General features: G+C 50.4%; 1 protein-coding gene across 11 annotated transcripts in view; it reads right to left on the bottom strand.

Moving 5' to 3' along the window:
- CARD14 (caspase recruitment domain family member 14) overlaps nt 1-22,483 on the bottom strand; it is a 75,698-nt gene that overhangs the window by 25,742 nt on the left and 27,473 nt on the right. For 3 of the 11 annotated variants that reach the window (XM_073005463.1, XM_073005466.1, XM_073005468.1), the window contains 8 exons: nt 20,896-21,013; nt 14,495-17,339; nt 13,638-13,710; nt 11,987-12,959; nt 11,450-11,591; nt 5,306-5,451; nt 1,858-2,088; nt 703-840 (listed from right to left, as the gene is read on the bottom strand). In XM_073005463.1, coding sequence (XP_072861564.1) covers nt 703-840; nt 1,858-2,068 — 349 coding nt within the window. In that variant the 5' untranslated portion in view covers nt 2,069-2,088; nt 5,306-5,451; nt 11,450-11,591; ... (2 more) ...; nt 14,495-17,339; nt 20,896-21,013. Of the gene's footprint in view, nt 1-702; nt 841-1,857; nt 3,257-5,305; nt 5,452-11,449; nt 11,592-11,986; nt 12,960-13,637; nt 13,711-14,494; nt 17,340-20,895; nt 21,014-22,483 lie in introns of those variants that run through there. The other 8 variants (XM_037993633.2, XM_008013179.3, XM_008013183.3 and 5 more) reach the window with 6 other exon arrangements.

The following is a 22,483-nucleotide window of genomic DNA, read 5'->3' as shown; positions in this document are numbered from 1 at the left end:
TTCCCCATGAGACCCCAGTGTTCAGACTTAATGACCCTCCTTGGTAGCTGAGATGCGCTCAGTGCTAACTCGTTTTAATGTTATCCCGAGAAAAAGATAAAACAAGAATATGAATCCATGTACTAGAACTCTAAAGAACATAAACACACACTGTGCAGGAATACAGGGAAAATGGTCTGTTCTCCACCGTTTTGGGTCATGTGAGTCCTGCTCCTTTCAATACATAAATCTTTCAACAGTTCCTCCAGGGAAGCCTAGAATTACTCCCTGAAGGAAAATGGTGAGCAGTGCACAGAAGGCTCTGTGGCCCTGTACCCTCTGTCGCCTCCTAAGAGCTGGGTCTGGGCTGTTCTGGCCCCTCCAGCAAAGCCGCAAGATTAAAGGCGGACTCCAGGAGACACTCCCTTGCCCTTTGCTTGTGTCTCTCTAAGCAGATCTCCCTACCCCATCCCTCAGGGGTCTCCTCTTGGTGCTGGGTAATTAAGGACCCACCCTTTAGAGTCAAGGCACAGGGGCTCCTTATCCTACCTACCCCCAATACAGGGAGGGGGTTCCTCACCCTCAGAGTGCTGGGGCTGGGACAGGGACTGCAGCCTGGAGGGAAGGGGGAGAAGGGCGAATCGGCAGGTAAGTGGGGCACCTGGGGTTACCAGGAGCCTGAGGTTCCTAGGAAGTGCCTGCGATCAGAGTCGGAGCTCTCACCGCTAAAGTAGCTGAAGTCAACATCAGGCTGCAGCCCAGTGACCAGGGTATAGACGTCAGGGTTGTGGAACTTCAGGCTCTCCAGGAAGGCGATGGCCCCGTTCTTCCCTCGAGTCTTCAGCAAATCCAGCAAGTGCCCTTGGGAGGCAGAACTCTCCGTTAGCTACCAAAGGGCCTGGGCTCCCTGGCTGGCTTCCCCATGGGGGAGGGGCCTCAGGCTGGGGAAACCCCCCCGCACATCTAAGAATTGGGAGGTAAAAGCAGTTTTCCGGGATCTGCTGGGTAGGATGCGCCCTCACTACTCTCACAGGCTCCGTTTACCCACATGACCTCAGTCAGACTTGAGAAGGGTAAAGCTGGCATTTATTGAGCAAAAACTGCAACCCAAGTGCTCTGGCAAGCGTGCGGGGACGGGGACTGGGTGAGGAGGTCGGTCCCTGCTTGCAAGCACCTCCCTGGCAAGCCGGTGGGTGGTGCAGACGCAGGGTCCCACCACAGTGCCATCAGCTTTGGAGCCATGCACAGAAAGAAGCAGAGTGGCACCCCAGGGCTGCAGGGGACAGGTCCCAGGGAGCCTCGGGGCCTTCCACACACAGAGCCCAGAGCCCATCTCTCTCAGCCAGAATGACTAGCGTGGATTAATCTCTCCTGTGTTTGGGGTTCATTCACCAACATGCATGAATATTACCATGTTGACAGCTACCACCTACTGCCTGTTTTCTATAGCCCCAGCTTTGCAGTATTTTATAAACTAACTCACTTGCTTCTCCTAACAACTTTATATGGTAAAGCCATTAGCATCCTCATTTTTTAATGAATAAACACAGCTAGTGGGACCATCAGAATGGACTCCAAAGACACCGGTAGTGGTGTGAATGGTGGTTCCCCTTCAAAGACATGTTCATCTGGAACCTGTCCAGGTGACCTTTTGTGGGAAAAGGGCCTTTGCAGATATAAGTTAATGATTTCAAGATCAGATCATCCTGGTTATCCAGGTGGGCCCTAAATGCAAGAGCAAGTGTTTTTATAAGAGACGCGATGAGAAGAGACCCCCTGAAGATAGAGGCAGACAGTGGAGCCATGTGGACCGAAAGCCAAGGAACACCTGGGGCCTCAGGAAGCTGGAAGAGGTGGGGAAGAGGGAGCTGCTCTCACCGGCCCTCATGGCGCTGTTGGTGAGCCGGGGGCTGTGCAGCACCTCCTCCTCGTCCAGCTGGCACAGCACCTTGGCCTGGCGCAGGTAGGGAGTGAGGCGGCTGGGGCAGATGCAGCGCACAATCCTGTGGCGGTGGCTCTCCATCATGTCCCACAGCGTCTCCTCGTCCAGTGCTGTGAGTGCAGAGTCCTTGCGGCACAGTTCCCCCATGGCTGGGCGCTGGAAGGACCCTAGGAGGGGCAGCCATGGGGGTGGAGCTGTCAGGGAAGCAGGAGCCCAGGAGAGCCAGGGTGACACCATTTTAAAATCAACTGCATCGTAAAATTTGCAAGGTGCACTCTTTGCCAGTCAGAACCCACGGTCCTGGATGTTTACAGCAGAGGAAGCAGCGTGGTAACGCCTGCAAGGACAAACTCCCATGACGACAAAATGTCCAGATGCCCATCACAGGATAAGATCTGCTTTGAAGATGATTATACTCATCACCATGGTGTTGGAACGACCTTGACGGTCTTGGCCATGCTGGTTTCTCCCTCTGTGTAAGACTGAGTGCTATGGCCCCACCTGCTCTACCCCAATCCTAAGCAATAACATCGCTAATTCACACTTTGTTGTGTCAGTTACAGCTTTTTCTTAAAAATTAAAGTAAATAAATACTTATTTTTTTTGGCCGGGTGAGGTGGCTCATGCCTGGCCGAGGTGGGCAGATCATGAGGTCAGGAGATCGAGACCATCCTGGCTAACATGGTGAAACCCTGCCTGTACTAAAAATACAAAAAAAATTAGCCGGGCGTGGTGGTGGGAGCCTGTTGTCCCAGCTACTGGGGAGGCTGAGGTAGGAGAATGGCGTGAACCCGGGAGGCAGAGCGTGCAGTGAGCCGAGATCATGCCACTGTATTCCAGCCTGGACGACACAGCGATACTCCATCTCAAAAAAAAAAAAAAAAAGAAAGAAATTAATTCATCTAAAATAATGGTAGTAGGCTAGGCATATTGGCTCATGCCTATAATCCCAGCACTTTGAGAGGCCAAGGCGGAAGGATTGCTCAAACCTAGGAGTTTGAGACCAGCCTGGCCAACACAGTGAAACCCTGTCTCTACTAAAAATACAAAAATTAGCCACGTATGGTGGTATGCACCTGCAATCCCAGCTACTCAGGAGGCTGAGGCAGGAGGATCATTTGAGCCTGGGAGGCAGAGGTTGTGGTGAGCTGAAATTGTGCCACTGCACTCCAGCCTGGGTGACACAGGGAGACCCTGTCTCAGTAAACAAACACACACACAAACAAACAAATAACAGTAGGGGTGCTACACTTTGGAAATGCTGCTTTATATGTTCTTCATGAAAGGTGATTTTCATTAGAAGCAAGACTGTCGGCTTCTCTAGAACCGAGATGGTGCCACTGCACTCCAGCCTGGGTGACATAGCAAGACTCTGTCTAAAAAAAACAACAAAAAAAGTTCCCGTTGTTTTCAGCTACCTAGCAGGTGGTCCCTTGTTTGCAGCGGCCCAGGACACTGATACAGAGGACTGCACAGAGGACTCCACACGAGGGAACGTGCTGGGGAATGACACTGGGCACAAGTGCCTTGGGGAAGATGCTTCAGGATCGTAACGGCCAGCACGGCTCGGCTGTGGAGAGTGTGGGCTTACAAAGGTGGCCAGGCAGACAGAGGGTGGACAGGTCCCCGAAAGGGCTGAGCTGCAGCTGGTCTGGGGCTACCACCAGGGCTGATGTCCCAAGCCCAGGTCTGTCTGGACAGAGTACATGAAGCATGTTGCCGTTACAGCCTGGAACGCCTGCTCTTCAGGGGACGTGCTGGCTAGTGCAGACTCTAAGAGCTGTTGGAGGTCCTCAGCAGTCACCTGCCCAGCCTCCCATCCCAGCAAGAGGCCCAGGCACCCTAGCTTTGGAGACGAGCTGTGTTCCCTGCTGTGCCCCTGTCTGAGCCCCTATGTGGCATCAACATAAGGCCATTAGCTTATGAATCCATCTAAATACTTTTAAAATGTTTTAAAACTGTGCACTGTTTCCAGCACATTAAAAAAATCCTCCAAATAACAAATATCCTGCAAATAACAAATATCCACATACCCACCGTGTGGATTCAACCGTCTTGACATTCTGCACTTCAGGTTTCTTTTTAAGGAAACGAGAGACAGATGGTACCTTTTGTTCTCTTCAGTCCCTCTTCCCTCCCTCTCTGGCCAGACATTCTAAAAATCATTTAAAAATGGTGTTTTTTTTTTTGAGGTAGGGTCTTGCTCTGTTGCCCAGGCTGGAATGCAGTGAGGTGATCGTGGCTCACTGCAGCCTTGAGCTCCCAGACCCAAGCAATCCTCCCACCTCAGTCTTTCAAGTACCTGAGGCCACAGGCATGCGCCACCATGCCTGGCTTATTTTTTAATTTTTGTAGAGATGGAATCTCCCTATGTTGCCCAGGCTGGTCTCGAACTCCTGGGCTCAAGTGATCTGTCTACCTCAGCCTCTGAAAGTGCTGGGATTATAGCCCAGCCTAAAAATGATATTTTAAAAATAATTTCCTATAAGTGGAAGTGTGTATAAACAGTATATAGTATCTTTGCATGATACTTCAAGCAGACAGCAGGTTTACATCAACAGCACCTTCAGTGTTAGCTGGAACTTCACAGAAACTATCGTTCTGTGCAAGGCTGTGCGGCTTCTGAGGCTTCTCATACTGATACATGCAGCTTGATACATGCACGATCCCTCAGACTGTGCACCGGATTCAATGATATGAATCACCACGTGGACTTATCATGCTCCTGTGTGAGGATATCAGGTTGTGCCTAATTTTTCTCCACTGCCCACAGAGCTGCAGCCACCGCCTTTGTTAATCTCTTGGGCACAGGTGGGAGCGATTCCTCACAGACCCATGAATTCCCGTGACTTGATTCTTTTCATTTGGAATGAGAGCCTGGACCACGGGAGACAGATGCCTCTTGAAGGGGTCTGTATGCTAAAAATACTTGCGAATCAGAGCAAATCAACACCTGCCATCTAAAAAATGGAAAATGGGCCAGGCGCAGTGGCTCATGCCTGTAATCCCAGCACTTTGGGAGGCCAAGGCAGGCGGATCACCTGAGGTCAGGAGTTCGAGACCAGCCTGACCAATATGGCGGAACCCCATCGCTACTAAAAATACAAAAATTAGCCAGGCATGGTGACGGGTGCCTGTAGTCCCAGCTACTTGTGAAGCTGAGGCAGGAGAATCACTTGAACCTGGGAGGCAGAGGTTGCAGTAAGCCAAGATCGTGTCATTGCACTCCAGACTGGGTGACAGTGCGAGACTCTGTCTCAAAAATTAAAAATATATATATATTTTAAAATTTAAATAAAACATGGAAAATGATCGTTGGAGGGTCATGTGTGCAGGAGCAGTGCCACAAGCCCTCCGAGGAGCCGGGTCTCCGGAAGTACTCACCAGGGGTCTCAGGGTCGCTTTCGCAGGAGCTCCGTGCAGTGGGGTGGGGTCCTCAGTCCCCGCAACCGCTCCAAAGCCCAGTGTGGTGCCAGCTGCCTCCTCTCTGCAGGCTGCTGGGCAGGATGGAGCTGGGCAGAAGGAAGAGCCTGAAGCCAAAGCAGCACCAGGTGAAATGACGGTGATTTCAAGCCATGTGACCTGTTCCAGAACTCAAAGTTCGGTCACAACAACCGCAAGCGGCGGGGAAAAGACATTAAACTGGGATCCGGGAAATAACTCGACGGACCTTTGACCCCTGTGGTTTTCCCAGTAACTACTGAAGCTTCCTTAGCGCTTGGAAGCAGACTTCTAGAATGTACCTGGGCTTTGAACCCTAGACTACCAAGGAGAGTTGATAGGCGCAGCAGTTATCCAAAGCGTCCACAGGCCTGTCTGGGGCTCCCCACAGGGCCAGGCCACTCATATCCTTCTGCTGAGTCTCCTTGCCCGGAAGGAAGAACAGTTGGAGAGGACAGCGACGGGCCCAGAGGCCGGGGCCGGCAGGTGAGGAGGAGAGGAGAACCAGCCTAGGGCAGCTCTGCCTCACTCCTTCTGATCTCAGTCCTGTTTCTCACTGGAACAGGTGATTGAGGCTTGTGAGTCACCGATTGTGGCCCCCCCCAAAAGAATGCTGAGTTTTGATCCCCAGTACCCGTAAATAGGACCTCATTTGGGAATAGGTCCCTGCCAACATAATCAAGTTGAGGTCATTAGGGTGGGCCCTCGTCCAGGGATGGGTGCCCTTGTAACAAGAGGAGAAGGGCTGGGTGCAGTGGCTCATGCCCATAATCCCACACTTTGAAAGGCCAAGGCAGGCAGATTGGTTGAACTCTGGAGTTTGAGACCAGCCCAGGCTACACAGTAAGACCTTGTCTCTGCTAAAATTTTTTTTTTTTTTTTTTTTTTTTTTTTTTTGAGACAGAGTCTTGCTCTTGTCGCCCAGGCTGGAGTGCAGTGGCACAATCTCGGCTCACTGCAACCTCTGTCTCCCGTGTTCAAGCAATTCTCCTGCCTCAGCCTCCTGAGTAGCTGGGATTACAAGTGCGCGCCACCATGCCCAGCTACTTTTTGTATTTTTAGTAGAGACGGGGTTTCACCATGTTGGCCAGGCTGGTCTCGATCTCCTGACCTCAAGTGATCCGCCTGCTTCGGCCTCCCAAAGTGCTAGGATTACAGGTGTGAACCACCATACTCGGCCTAAAAAAAATTTTTGTTTGTTTTTTGTTTTTTTTTTGAGACGGAGTCTAGCTCTGTCACCCAGACTGGAGTGCAGTGGCCGGATCTCAGCTCACTGCAAGCTCTGCCTCCCAGGTTCACGCCATTCTCCTGCCTCAGCCTCCCGAGTAGCTGGGACTACAGGCGCCCGCCACTTCGCCCGGCTAGTTTTTTGTATTTTTTAGTAGAGATGGGGTTTCACCATGTTAGCCAGGATGGTCTCGATCTCCTGACCTCGTGATCCACCCGTCTCGGCCTCCCAAAGTGCTGGGATTACAGGCTTGAGCCACCGCGCCCGGCCCAAAAAATTTTTTTTTAATTAGCCAGGTGTGGTGGTGCACACCTGTAGTCGTAGCTACTGAGGAGGCTGAGGTGGGAGGATTGCCTGAGCCTGGGAGGTATAAGTTGCAGAACTGAGATAGTGCCACTCCACTCCAGCCTGGACAACAGAGCAAGACTCTGTCTTAAAAAAAAAAAAAAAAAAAAAAAAAAAAAAGAAGAAGAAGAAGAAGAGGAGAAGGGCCCTAGACCTAGACACCCCGTGACCACCCCATGTTGGCAGAGGCCGAGACTGGAGTGACATGCCGAGGGTCGGTGGTAACACTAGAAACTCAAGAGAAGGCATGAGGTAGACCCTCCCTGGAGCCTTCATGGTGGGTACAGCCCTGCTGACCCCTGGAGTGTGGACTTCTGGCCTCCAGAACCATGAGCAAATACTTTTCTGTCGTTTTAAGCCACCCAGTTTACGGTAATTTATGATGGCAGCCAGAGGAAGCGTGCACGGCGGCAAAGGGGATGTGGAAATTGTCCATCCATCTCCAGGGATGCGCTGCCAATGGGCATGCTCCCATGGAAGGCTCCTGAGTTCCCGGGCCTCCACCCAGTAGAAGCTTGTGTTGCTGGAGTCTGACTCCAAGTCAGAATGATCCTCTGTCCCACTTCAGGACCAGCTATATCATCTGTGGAGCTCAGTGCAAAATGAAAGTATGGTGCGCTTGTTTTAAAAACGTATTCAGGCCGGGCTCGGTGGCTCAAGCCTGTAATCCCAGCACTTTGGGAGGTCGAGACGGGCGGATCACGAGGTCAGGAGATCGAGACCATCCTGGCGAACACGGTGAAACCCCATCTCTACTAAAAAATACAAAAGCTAGCTGGGCAAGGTGGTGGGCACCTGTAGTCCCAGCTACTTGGGAGGCTGAGGCAGGAGAATGGTGTAAACCCGGGAGGCGGAGCTTGCAGTGAGCCGAGATCCAGCCGCTGCACTCCAGCCTGGGCGACAGAGCGAGACACCATCTCAAAAAAAAAAAAAAAAAAAATTCAGAATTTCAAGGCAGCAATAGCAGAGCAATAAAGTCAGCCCAGGGCCCCCGACTCCAGCCCTGCCTTGCATCACTGAGGGGTCTTCAGGCCCCTGTCTATCAGGGTGGTAGCTAAAGGTAGGGGACAGTTTGCTTCACAGAAGATGGAATGTCCTAAAGTTAACTGTGGTGTTGTTTGCACTTATCTGTGAATACACTAAAAGCATTGTAAACGGGTGAATTGTGTGCCATGTGGGTTATAGCTCTTCCTTTTTTTTTTTTTTTTGTGAGACAAGGTCTTGCTCTGTTGCTCAGGCTGGAGTGCAATGGTGCAATCTCTGCTCACCGCAATGTCCGTCTCCTGGGCTTAAGTGATCCTCTACCTTAGCCTCCTGAGTATCTGGGACTACAGATATGTGCCACCATGCCAGGCTCATTTTTTTTTTTTTTTTTTTTTTTGAGACGGAGTCTCACTCTGTCGCCCAGGCTGGAGTGCAGTGGCCGGATCTCAGCTCACTGCAAGCTCCGCCTCCCGGGTTCACGCCATTCTCCTGGCTCAGCCTCCCGAGTAGCTGGGACTACAGGCGCCTACCACCTCGCCCGGCTAATTTTTTGTATTTTTAGTAGAGACGGGGTTTCACCGTGATAGCCAGGATGGTCTCGATCTCCTGACCTCGTGATCCGCCCGTCTCGGCCTCCCAAAGTGCTGGGATTACAGGCTTGAGCCACCGTGCCCGGCCTTTTTTTTTTTTTTTTTTTTTTTTTGAGAGATGGGGGTCTCACTATGTTGCCCAGGCTGGTCTCAAACTTCTAGGTCCAAGCAATCCTCCCACCTCAGCCTCCGAAAGTGCTGGGATTATAGGTGTGAGCCACTGCGCCTGGCCGTGAGTTACATCTCAACAAAGTTGTTTAAAAAAAAAAAAAAAAAGATCCGGGCTTGGTGCAGTGGCTCACGCCCATAATTTGGAAGGCAGAGGTAGGAGGATCGCTTGAGCCCAGGAATTTGAGACAAGTCTAGGCAATATAGGACGTTCCTGTCTCTAAAAACAAACAAACAAACAAAAAACAAACAAACAAACAAAGATCCGAGAGTGACTGGCGATCCCACCCTGCCTCCCGCTTCCCTCTCTGACCCCACTCCCTGCCAGGAAGCCGGAGGAGGGTGGGCTGAGGAGGTCCCTGCAGTGACCGGTTCTGCCCCTGCCACCCCACGGCCAGGGCTGGGGGGTCCACAGTGCATGGGACACCAGCACCCTCTTTCCTTTCTCTTCGTTTTCAGCCTAGGCTGGGCCCCCATCCCAGCCAGGGCCTGCCTGTTCAGCGCCCCCACCACAAGCGGGGTTCCTTTCTTGCCAGCTCCTGTTCTCTGCCAGGAGGTATCGGGCAGGAGCGTGTGCTCCGGGCGTTCCCCTGCCGGCCTCCTCCCTTCCATCCCCTTGGCTTCCTCATTCCAGAATCCCCGTTCACTTCAGCTGACCCCGTGACCCCCTAGGAATGTTTCTGGCTCCTGCAGAGGCGTCTGGGGTTCCCCTCACTTAGATGGCAACCATGTGGGCGCAGTCATTCCGTCACATCAAGCCCAAAGTCTCCAGGTCAAACCCAACACAGGACCAGGGCAGCCTCCTGTACCTCCCTCCCCAGCTCCTGGCGAAATGTACCAAATGTTGCTTTTTAAAAAGTTAAAAAAATAAGTAAGTGAGTAAAGCAGCAACCACAAAATGAGGAAAGGAAAACAACTTTTCTGCCACAAACTGAAAAATAGCAGAGGCCAGGCACGGTGGCTCACGCCTGCAATCCCAGCACTTCGGGAGGCTGAGGCAGGCAGATCGCTTGAGCCCAGGAGTTCGAGACCAGCCTGGGCGACATGGCGAAACCCTGTCTCTACAAAAAATACAAATATTAGCCGGGCATGGTAGCATGAGCCCGTGGTCCCCAAGCTACTTGGGAGGCTGAGGTGGGAGGATCACTTGAGCTCAGGAGGCAGAGGTTGCAGTGAAATGAGATTGCATCACTGCACTCCAGCCTGGATGACAGAGTGAGACCCTGTCTTAAAAAAAAAAAAAGGAAAAAAAAAAAAAAAAAAGGCCAGGCGCGGTGGCTCACGCCTGTATCCTGGCACTTTGGGAGGCCGAGGCGGGCAGATCATGAGGTCAGGAAATCGAGACCATCCTGGCAAACACGGTGAAACCCCGTCTCTACTAAAAATACAAAAAAAACACAATTAGCTGGACGTGGTGGCGGGCGCCTGTAGTCCCAGCTTCTCAGAAGGCTGAGGCAGGAGAATGGCGTGAACCCGGGAGGTGGCGGAGCTTGCAGTGAGCGGAGATCGCGCCACTGTACTCCAGCCTGGGCGACAGAACGAGACTCTGTCTCAAAAGAAAAAAAAAAGAAAAGAAAAATGGCAGACAAGCCCTGAAACCAAAGGAGTGGTGCCAAGGGGCACTGGGGGCACAGGTGCCAGCACAACCCTTAGGGTCAGACTGCGGGAATAGGGGGCCTCAGCGTCCCTCTACTGTTTGGGCAGCTGAAGAGAAGTCTAGGGAAGTCAGAGAAAACGCCCCAGAGCTGCCTCCAGCTTCCCTGGGAGTCCTCAGTAGGGATGGGGAGGAGGCTGTACTGAGCCGGGAGAGAGCCCAGGCCCGGCTGCCCTTCTCAGTGTGAGGCAACCACTAGATTTCTTGAATCACACATCCAGTACCAAACTACGGTGGGAATAGCGTCTTCCAGCCAAATAAGAAGATTCTTTACCCTAAGAAATAATACAAGCAGTAGAAATCAGGTTGGGGGTAGGGGAAGGAAGTTGTCACTTTATCTTCCATGACCCTGTGCTATCTAAAATAAAGTAAGGCCAGGCGACGTGGCTCATGGCTGTAATCCCAGCACTCTGGGAGGCAGAGGTAGGCGGGTTGCCTGAGGTCAGGAGTTCAAGACCAGCCTGGCCAACATGGCAAAATCCTGTCTCTACTAAAAATACAAATATTAGCTGGGTGTGGTGGCGCACGCCTGTAATCCCAACTACTCGGGAGGCTGAGGCAGGAGAATCGCTTGAACAAGGGAGGCAGAGGTTGCGGTGAACCAAGATCGCGCCACTGCACTCCAGCCTGGGAGACAGAGCGAGACTCCATTGCAAATTAATTAATGAATTACATTCAACAAAATGCTGATTTTATTTTATTTTCCGTTTTGTGGAGAATGGGGTCTTGCTATGTTGGCCAGGCTCTCAAACTCCTGGGCTCAAGCAGTCCTCTCGCCTCTGCCTCCCTGAGTGCAATGATTACAGGTATGAGCCACCACACCCAGCACTGATTTTACATCATGTCACTAATTTATCAAGGTTTTTGTAATCTCTTGTCTGAATCTTGGGGATTTTTAGGAACTAATAGTTCTGGTCATTGTGAAACTGTTCTACCTCATTTGGCATTCCATTATTATTTTTGACAATTAAAAAATCTTTTTGGCCGGGCGTGGTGGCTCACACCTGTAATCCCAGCATTTTGGGAGGCCGAGGTGGGCAGATCACAAGGTCAGAAGTTCAAGACCAGTATGGCCAACATAGTGAAACCCCATCTGTACTAAAAATACAAAAAAGTACCCGAGTGTGGTGGTGTGCGCCTGTAATCCCAGCTACTTGGGAAGCTGAGGCAGGAGAATCGCTTGAACCTCGGAGGCAGAGGTTGCAGTGAGCCGGGATCACGCCATTGCACTCCAGCCCGGGAAACAGTGCGAGACTCCATCTAAAAAAAAGAAAAAATGCCGAATCTGGATGCACTGCCTATGAGTTAGCCCAGCTCCTCAAGGAGCAGTATGTAAAAAATAAAAACAATAAAAAAAACTTTCGCCAGCAACATCTGAGCTGAACTAAAATTTAAGTAAAATTAAAAGTTTACATTTAAATCATGTAGAATATGATCCCATTTCTATAAAACGGTGTTAGTTTATCTCTGGGAGTCCCTCAATCTATGTGCCCATCCATCCATTCATTCCAATCCATCCATTCATTCCAGTCTGCCAATCAGTCTGTTCTGTCATTCCATGCGCATGCGCACGTGTGTGTGTGTGCGCGTGAGGGAGAAAGAGGGGGAGAGAGACGGAGAGGCAGAGAGCAGAGGGATGTGGGAACACTCCTCACCAACGCTAATAATGCTTGTTGTTCATAGTAGTCGATTGTTAAGAAATCTGTCGAGGCCGGGCGCGGTGGCTCACGCCTGTAATCCAGCACTTTCAGAGGCCAAGGCAGGTGGATCACTTGAGGTCAGAGTTCGAGACCAGCCTGCCAACATGGTGAAACCCCATTTCTACTAGAAATAGAAAAATTAGCCGGCCATGGTGGTGCTTGCTTCTTGTCCTAGCTACTTGGGAGGCTGAGGCAGGAGAATCACTGGAACCTGGGAAGCGGAGGTTGCAGAGAGCGGAGATGGCGCCACTGCACTCCAGCCTGGGAGCCAGGGTGAAACTCCATCTCAAAAAAAAAAAAAAAGAAAGAAAAAAAAAAAGGAAATCTGTTTAGAATAAACAAGCATGGGTTCAATAAAAACCATAAAGTCATTATTTTAGAAAACAATAAAATTAATCCAATTGATCAAACAGAGAAGGAGATGGGCCTCATCTTAGAAGTATTTGCCACGGAACACTGGGGTCCGAGGTTGTCTGGGACAGTCCTGTTTATGACTCTTGTCCTGGAGTAGTGATCAACGGTGCCACCTTTCTGTCTCAATACATACTCGGTTTAGGGGCACATCGTCACGGAAAGGGGAGGCGAAGGCACGCCGAGGCCAAGCTCTTCCAGCTACAGCAGGGACACCCGCAGAAACATCTCCTCTCCTGCTCCCCTCAGCCCCGATGAACGCGGCGCATGGAGCGGGTGGGAGCCCAGGGGATGACAGATACTGGCCGAAGTGGGGAAAGTTCTAGAAGAGGGAAAGTGGGAGGAAGACTTGGCTGGTCCAGGATACATCAGTTGGGAAGACAACTGTTTCTTACCCTCAGGGCAGGATTTCTTAGCTTTCCACTTAGTGAAGGAGAGTGCAGCATCTTCATAAAATCCCGGTATTTGCCCCCAAATCTCTTACGAAACATCTACGTCAATAGGCATCGGCCTGAGCCTAGAGGTTCCAAAGCAGATGGAAAATACAGGAGTCCCTAAAGGGTCGCCTACAAGGCTTTTCTTTGTGGCCAATGGCCCTGTGATTAAGTTGGTGCCAAAGAGCCAATGATCCAAAAACTAGGGCTTACCGCAGTATAATGTTTGTTCCTAGCAAATGACACTCTGGCACGCTCTCTAGTATTTCACTATATCGAGTTGCCAAGGGGCCACATCTCCAGCTTGCAGCTGAAACCCTGGGAGTTCTGGACAGCCAGGTCTGTGTGGATACCCTGAGGACCAGGACTGGTGGCCAGCCCTGGACTACAGGTTCCTTGGGTGCCTTCCCAGAACTAGGTCCAGGTGGCAATGGCTGGGTCTGGGAGGGTCCTCTCGTTAGACTGCTCCTCTGCCCCTGACTTGCCTGAGCCTCACAGGACTCCTGAGGAGGCTCTGAGGGTGCTGACTGTGCCCTCCCATCAGACTAAACTCAAAAAGCCAGGGCAGCTCAAGCCAAAGCTGCCTCACCAGCAGCTGAAGGCAGAGGCTCTGCAGGACTCTCCAGACCCCAGCCAATTGCCCCAGCCAGCTGCCCCTTAGGCTTCTGGAGCCCCCAGAGCCACACTGGGCTTCGAGTATCAGTGGGTGGAGCTAAATAGAAGTCACTAGTCCCTTCTGCAGTTACAGTGAAGCAACTTACAGTAGACTCCAATGGCAGTTAACAATGGCAGGAGCGTCTTTGTAACTTGTCCCAATGTAAATAGGGGTTAGTCCTAACAGAAAAAACAAACAAACAAACAAACAAACACTTTAGGGCTGGGCACGGTGGCTCAAGCCTGTAATTCCAGCACTTTGGGAGGCCAAGGCAGGAGGATCGCTTGAGCCCAAGAGATTGAGGCTGCAGTGAGCTGTGATTGTGCCACTGCACTACAGCCTGGGTGACAGAGCAAGACCCTGGCTCAAAAAAAGGCAAAGAACAAAAGAAAGAGAAAGAGAGAAAGGAAGGAAGAAGGGAGAGAGAGAAGGAAGGAAGGAAGGACGGAAGGAAGGAAGGAAGGAAGGAAGGAAGGAAGGAAGGAAGGAAGGAAGAAAGGAAGGAAGGAGGGAAGGAAGGAAGGAAGGAAGGAAAAAAAGCAGGAAGACAAGAAAGCAAGCTAAATAGAAGTCACTAGTCCCTTCTACAGTTGCAGTGAAGAAAGTAAAGAAGGAAAGGAGGGAAGGAAGGAAGGAAATGAAAGAAGGAAGGAAATGAAAGAAGGAAGGAAATGAAGGAAGGAAGGAAGTGAAGGAAGGAAGGGGGGAGAGAAAGAAAGAAAGAAAAGAAAGAGAAAGAAAAAGAAAAAGAAAGAAAAAAGAGAGAGAGAGGGAAAGAGGGAGAGAAAGAGAGAAAAAGAAAGAAAAAGAGAAAGAAAGAAAAGAGGCCGGGAGCAGTGGCTCACACCTGTAATCCCAGCACTTTGGGAGACCAACACGGGCAGATCATCTGAAGTCAGGAGTCTGAGACCAGCCTAGCCAACATGACAAAACCCTGTCGCTACTAAAAATAAAAAAAATTACCCGGGCGTGGTGGCACGCAGCTCTAGTCCCAGCTACTTGGGAGGCTGAGGCAGGAGAATCGCTTGAACCCAGGAGGCAGAGGTTGCAGTGAGCCAAGATTGTGCCACTATACTCTAGCCTGGATGACAGAGCGAGACTTCTGAAAAAGGCAAGAAGAGGGGAGGAGAGGAGAGGGGAAGGGAGGAGAGGAGAGGGTCCGGAGATCCCTAATTCCAAACTCTGAATCTAACTGTACAATTCTAGAAGAACCTAAGATCATAAAATCCTGAGCATCTAAGATGTGGGTTCTCCTTATTTGACCCCTCCCAGGTTAACATCCTTCTCCTAACCCAAGGGTCAGTCTCTTCTCTTGCCAGTGAAGTAGGGAAGAAGGCACATGTACACACACACACACACACACACGTACACACACCATGGGGGGCAGATGGTCACAAGCCCAGGAGGAGGGGGCACAGCTCATCCCAGCCCCCAGTGCCATGACAGGCTCGCTGTGCCCCTGCCACCAAGAGCAGGCAGCTGGTCTTGCTCACTTTGTTCTGAACTTAGACACCTTCCTTCCCTTGTCTTTCGTCCCGCGGCAAAAGTGAGGAGATGAGAGTATAAAATGGAGAATCCCTTTCATCTAGCATGACCCGTGCTGTTTAAAGGTGGAACTCAGCATTCAGAGAATGTTCCAGCAATTGATCCAGCAACACAGACAAGCCGTTTTCTGCTCTCTAGTCCACACACAAGGCAGCACCTCCACTCCTGATGAGGAAGAAGCCGGCCCCTCCCACTCCCCTGGGACGCTCTTGGCCCCATCAGACCTGTGTCAGCTGAGCCCCTCCGTTGGCTGAGCCCTCCATAGGCTGACCTGCTGTCTGCCGGATGGACTGTGTGTACTTACCTTGCCTCTCCCAGGGAAGCGAGGACTGAATGTGGCCCAATCTCTGGCTGAACTGAACAGCAGTGGACAAGCAGGTTTGACAGGCACGTCCCACAGGAGCAGTGCCTTATATGGGGCTTCTATGAGCCATTGAAGCACAGTACATTCCCACAGCTGGGCATTGATGTAAGAACCACAGGGATGGCGGAGAACAGTCTGTGCATCTGGTCGACCCACAGAAGATGGTGACTGAGGGGAAGGCTTCAGGACTGGGGACTGGGAATCCTCTCTCCTTTGTGAATGGTCACCCAGTTCATCATTTCTACCTTTGGGAAAATCCTAGGAAGACCAGAATAAATTCTAGGGCCCTTCTTGGTTCTCCTGATCCATTATTGGAAGTATCTAAATAATTACAACAGATCCATCTCAAGTCAACATTTCATAACTATTGTTTACATTTAGATGAAAGTCTTGGTCCTCCATGTTGACATATGTCTAGAATCCGATCGATTTTCACCACCTGCATTGTGGTGCCCTGATCATGGCCCACCGGGACCTCTGCAGTGGCTCCTAACTTCTTCCCACGCCCCCATCACCAGTGCTCAACACAGCAGGCAGAGAAGTCCTGCTAGAGCATGAGTCAGCTCCTGTCATTCCCTTTGGTGTACAGGTCCTGGAGTCCTCAGCATGACCACAAGGCTCTGCTTATCAAGTCCTTGCTGACCTTCTCTCTCTTTCACCTGCTCCAAACACACAGCCTGACAGTCCTGACCGTCCAAGCACACTTCTGCCCCAGGGCCTTTGCACCTGCTGTTCCCACTGCCTGGAATACTCTTTCCTGTCCTTCCTTCCAGACTCTACTCAAATGCTACTTCCCAGATCATCCTACTTAAGTCTGTAGACCTCCCATCCCAGCCTTCTCTCCCCTTCCCTGTTTCATTTTCTCTGTGGGAATACTGCCTTGACCTAGTGTGTATTCTAGTTACGTGGCTTCCTGCCAGCCTCCCCACTCCTCAGTCACCTACTGAGGACAATAATTATTGTTCTTCTTGTTCCCTGCTGTGTCCCCACCCCTAGGGCTGTAATATTCCATAAATATTGGTTGAGTGAATGAATAAACATTGGTGGGGGCTTAGTTTCCAATGATGCAGACACTGAAAGAAGGGAAATTCACAGCTCCATGGCCTGAGAACCTTCAGGATTCTCCTGCAGATAGTCAAAGGTCAGCTTTCAAGGTCATGTAGCTCGTGGTGGCTGAGCAGCAACTCCCACCCAATCTCCTGGTGATGAGCCAGCTGAGGGCACAGCCAACTGGGCAGAGCAAGTGAGAACAGAGGCCGAGGCCAGGTGCGGACATGAACTCTCCAACCAGGGTTCCAGCCCCACTGGGTGTCAGCTTCCCCTCGGGCAGGTTGGTTAAGCCCCTAAGACTCAGCTCTCTCGGTTTCCTCCAGCAGGCCTCAGGATAAGCCCTGCCCCACGGTGGGAAAGCTTGCCAGCTCATCACACTGTGCTGGCCACAAAGAAAGTTCTAGTTACAGAAAATGCAAAGACATGCTGCCATTCCCAGTAAAAGAGGGGGCCAGAATAATGCACCGGAGACAGGAGGAGTCTCACTAAGAACAGAAATAGCCATAGAAATAGTCAAGGCGCAGCCATAGAAAGGAATGAAGGGCCTTTGCAGAGACATGGATGAAATTGGAAGCCATCATTCTCAGCAAACTAACACAGGAACAGAAATCCAAACACCGCATGCTTTCACTCATAAGTGGGAGCTGAACAATGAGAACACACGGACACAGGGAGGGGAACAACACACACGGGGGCCTGTGGTCGGGGGAGTGGAGGGAGAGCATCAGGACAAATAGCTAACGCACGTGGGGCTTAAAACCCAGGTGATGGGTTGACAGGTGCAGCAAACCACCACACCACACATTTACTTACGTAACAAACCTGCAAATTCTGCACGTGTCCCAGAACCTAAAATAAAATACAATAAAATAAAAACAGTCAAGGAAGCCACAACCCCAAAGGACCCTGTGTTTTCTGAGGGCAAAAACCGTATCTTAGGCTGAGTGTAGTGGCTCATGCCTGTGAGCCCAGTGCATTGAGAGGCTGAGGAGGGAGGGTTGCTTGAGGCCAAGAGTTCGAGATCAGCCTGGGCAACATAGGAAGACCCTATCTCTACAAAAAATAATTGAAAAAAAAAAAAAAAAAGCCAGATGTGGTGCAACATGCCTGTGGTCCCAGCTACTCCAGAGGCTGACGTGGGAGGTTCGCTTGAGCCCAGGAGGTAGATGCTGCAGTGAGCCGTGGTTGCACCACTGCACTCCAGCCTGGGCAGCAGAGGGGACCCTGTCAAACAAAACAAAACAAAACAAAACAAAAAAACGTATCTTAATCACTATGGCATCTTCAGGAGGGCCCCACTGGCAGGTCATCTGTATCACACAGAATTGCAGCTGCGTACACATGTCCAGAGCCAATAAAGCAGCACCTCTAGTAATCTGGCCAGGTTAGCTTAGGGTATCCCTAGCAAAACTCGGAAGGGGGACCTGCGGGACAGGGGCCAGCAGTCACCAGGACGGCACCACCCAGGGGCTCTGTGCCCTGTGGCAGTGATCAGTAAAGAAACAGACATGTGCCAGACTTGGGCCAGCTGTAGAGCTCCTCTGGGCACACTTTTTTTTTTTTTTTTTTTTTTGAGACAGAGTCTTGCTCTGTCACCCAGGCTGGGGTGCAGTGGCTTGACTTCAGCTCACTGCAGCCTCCACCTCCCAGGTTCAAGCAATTCTCCTGCCTCAGCCTCCTGTATAGTTGGGGTTACAGCTATGTGCCACCGTGCCCAGCTAATTTTTGTATTTTTAGTAGAGATGGGATTTCACCATGGTGGCCAGGCTGGTGTCAAACTCCTGATCTCAAGTGATCCACCCACCTCAGCCTCCCAAGGTGCTGGGATTACAGGCATGAGCCACCACGTCTGGCCTCCTCTGGGCACTTTATTCATCCTAGAATTTAGGGAGTTGGGGAAAAGCTTTGCCTTGAAATCATGATGTTGGCACCAGACGAAGATGGAGGCGTGAGGCCCTACAAGAATAAAAAACAGATCCTCAAAAGAAACTCCCAAGATCAGGAGTTTAGGTTGATTGAGGTAGAGGGCCTCTACCTGACTCCCCTACCACGGGTGGATGTAAATAAAGGGTCAGGGTGTATAAACAGGAGCTTATGCATCTTCACTCTTGTACCTAGGGGCTGGGAGGATTCTAGGACTTACCCCAAGATACTCTAAACAGGTCCTCAACATCCTAGCTGGAGACCAGAGTAGGCGTCTCGGGCTGGGTGACTGGCTGTGGATGAGGATGAGTGGCAGCAGAGACCTCACGCCCACCTCTGGGCTGCAACAGTGCGTGCAGTGGACTGGGTGGGGAATGGCAGGAAGCAGCTATTTCCACAAGAGCTGGTAAAACTGGTCACTCCTGTTGTGTTTTACAACTGCCTACCTGACAGCTCTGCTTGGGTGTCTAGCCACCTCAAATATAACCCAGCTAAGTCATATCTACTGACTTCTTTTTCTTTTTCATTTTAAATATTGAGGCAAAATTCACACAACATAGAATTAACCATTCACAATTTTTTTTAAAAAAAATACAGGGTCTTGCTGTGCTGCCCAGGCTGGAGTGCAGTGGTGTGATCATAGCTCACTTCAGCCCGAAACTCCTAGGCTCAAGTAATCCTCCCGCCTCAGCCTCCCAAGTAGTTGGGATTACAGGCATGTGCCACCACATTCAGCTAATTTAAAAAATTTTTCTTTGTAGAGATGGGGTCTTGCCATATTACCCAGGCTGGTCTCAAATACCTGGTCTCAAGCGATCCTCCTGTCTCAGCCTTTCAAAGTACTGGGATTACAGGTGTATGCCACCAGGCCTGGCTAATTATTTTATTTTATATTCTCTAAAGATGGGGTCTTGCCATGTTGCCAAGGTTGGTCTTGAACTCCTGACTTCAAGTGATCCGCCCACCTTGGCCTGGGATTACAGTGTGAGCCACAATGGCCAGCCAAAATTACCATTTTTAAAATGAACAATTCAGGCCAGGCGCTATGGTTCACATCTATAATCCCAGAACTCTGGGAGGCCAAGGTGGGCAGATCACCTGAGATCAGAAAATCGAGACCAGTCTGGCCAACATGGTGAAACCATCTCTACTAAAAACACGAAAATTAGGCCAGCCACGGTGGCTCACACCTGTAATCCCAGCACTTTGGGAGGCCAAGGCTGGCAGATCATGAGGTCAGGAGATCGAGACCATCCTGGCTAACATGGTGAAACCCCGTCTCTGGCCGGACGCGGTGGCTCATGCCTGTAATCCCAGCACTTTGGGAGGCCGAGGTGGGTGGATCACAAGGTCAGGAGATCGAGACCACGGTGAAACCCCGTCTCTACTAAAAAATACAAAAAATTAGCCGGGCGCAGTGGCGGGCGCCTGTAGTCCCAGCTACTCAGGAGGCTGAGGCAGGAGAATGGCGTGAACCCGGGAGGCGGAGCTTGCAGTGAGCCGAGATCGCGCCACTGCACTCCAGCCTGGGCGACAGAGCGAGACTCTGTCTCAAAAAAAAAAAAAAGAAACCCCGTCTCTACTAAAAATACAAAAAATTACTGGGTATGGTGGCAGGCACCTGCAGTCCCACCTATTCAGGAGGCTGAGGCAGGAAAATGGTGTGAACCAAGGAGGCGGAGCTTGCAGTGAGTCAAGATTGCATCACTGCACTCCAGCCTGGGCGAGAGAGCTAGACTTTGTCTCAAAAAAAAAAAAAAAAGAATAAAACACAAAAATTAGCTGGACTTGGTGGTGTGTGCCTGTAATCCCAGCTACTCAGGATGCTGAGACAGGAGAATCACGTGAACCCTGGAGCGGAGGTTGCAGTGAACCGAGATCTCACCATCGTACTCCAGCCTCACTCCAGGTAACAAGAGTGAGACTCCATCTTAAAAAGATAAATAGATAAATAAATAAATAAATAAATAAATAAATAAATAAATAAAATAAACAATTCAGGCCAGGCACATTGGCTCACACCTGTTATCTCAGAACTTTGGGAGGCCGAGCTGGGAGGATTGCCTGAACTCAGGAGCTCAAGACCAACCTGGGCAACAAGGCAAAACCCCATCTCTAATAAAAATACAAAAAAATCGGCCGGGCGCGGTGGCTCAAGCCTGTAATCCCAGCACTTTGGGAGGCCGAGGCAGGTGGATCATGAGGTCAGCAGATCAAGACCATCCTGGCTAACACGGTGAAACTCCGTCTCTACTAAAAAATACAAAAAACTAGCCGGGCGAGGTGGCAGGCGCCTGTAGTCCCAGCTACTCGGGAGGCTGAGGCAGGAGAATGGCGTAAACCCAGGAGGTGGAGCTTGCAGTGAGCTGAGATCGTGCCACTGCACTCCAGCCTGGGAGACAGAGCGAGACTCCGTCTCAAAAAAAACAAAAAACAAAAAACCAAAACAAAACAAAAATTAGCCTGGGGTAGTGGTGCCTACCTGTAATCCCAACTACTGGGAAGGCTGAGGCAGGAGAATTGCTTGAACCTGGGACACGGAAGTTGCAGCGAGCCAAGATCATGCTACTGTACTCCAGCCTGGGTCACAGAGTGAGACTCTGTCAGACAAACAAACAAACAAACACAATTCAGTGGCACTTAGCAAATATACAATGTTGTGTGACCACTATATCTAGTTTCAAAACATTTTTACCACCCAAAAAGAAACTACACACCCATTAAGCAGCTCCTAGTCCAAGGCAACCACCAATCTGCTTTCCATCTCTGGATTTGCCTGTTCTGCACATTTCATATACGTGGAGTTGTGCAATATGTGGCCTCTTGCATTGGTGTCTTTCCCTCTGTATGAGGTTTTGAGGCTCCTCCGTGTCATAGCCTGTGTCAGTGCCTCATCCCGGATGTGGCCATATCATATCCCACTGTGTGAATGCCATGCTTTGTTGATTCATTTGTCTGTTCATGGCCATCAGGCTCCTGTGAGTGCTGCTATTGTAACCATGCAGTGGGTTCATTTATCCCACTTCCCAGAAAGGGCCAATTTATCAAGACAGGGGAATTGCAATAGAGAAAGAGTTTAATTCATGCAGAGCTGGCTGAACAGGAGACTGGAGTTTTATTATTACTCAAACCAGCCTCCCCAGAATTCAGAGGCTAGGAGATTTTTCAAGGATAGTTTGAGGGGCCTGGGAATGAGTGCTGCTGGTTGGTTGCAGATGCAATGACAGAGGTGACAGTCTTGTTCTGGGTGAGGCCACAGGACACACTGACAGGTTCAGGTGGAGCCATCAGCTGTCAGAAATGCAAAACCCTGGTTGGGCGCAGTAGCTCACACCTGTAATCCCAACACTTTGGGAGGCCAAGGCGGGCAGATCACAAGGTCGGGAGATCAAGAACATCTTGGCCAACACAGTGAAACCCCGTCTCTACTAAAAATACAAAAAAAAAAAAAAAAAATTAGCCGGGTGTGGTGGCACGCACCTGTTATCCCAGCTACTCTGGAGACTGAGGCAGGAGAATCACTTGAACCTGGGAGGTGGAGGTTGCAGTGAGCTGAGGTCTGGCCACTGCACTCTGCCCTGGGCAACAAGAGCAAAACTCCACCTCAAAAAAAAAAAAAAAAAAAAAAAAAAAAAAAAAAAAAAAGCAAAATCCTGAAAAGATATCTCAGAAGGCCAATCTTAGGTTTATGTGTACACATCAGCAGAACTCAGGCTCCTCTCATCCTCCTAACTTGGTAGTCTTTAAATTAGCCTTATGATGGCAGTTCAGTTTTGGAGAAGGGCTATTATCATTTAAACTATAAACTAAATGTGTCCCAAAGTTAGCTTGGCACAAATCCAGGAATGACAATGGGCAGTTTTGAGGTTAAAGACAAGATGAGGCGTTTCGCTTGATCCCATGAGGTTGAGGCTGCAGTGAGCTCTGATTGCACTACTGCACTCCAGCCCAGGCTACTCAGTGAGACCCTATCTCTTAAAAAATTAAAACAACAACAAAAACAAACAAACAAAACAACCAAACTGCACACTTTGGATTCCATGTGTGATTAACAATGGAAGCTACTCCAT

The sequence above is a fragment of the Chlorocebus sabaeus genome, chromosome 16, assembly GCF_047675955.1.
Source record: "Chlorocebus sabaeus isolate Y175 chromosome 16, mChlSab1.0.hap1, whole genome shotgun sequence".
Taxonomy (NCBI): domain Eukaryota; kingdom Metazoa; phylum Chordata; class Mammalia; order Primates; family Cercopithecidae; genus Chlorocebus; species Chlorocebus sabaeus.
This window is presented reverse-complemented; position numbering and strand designations above follow the sequence as displayed.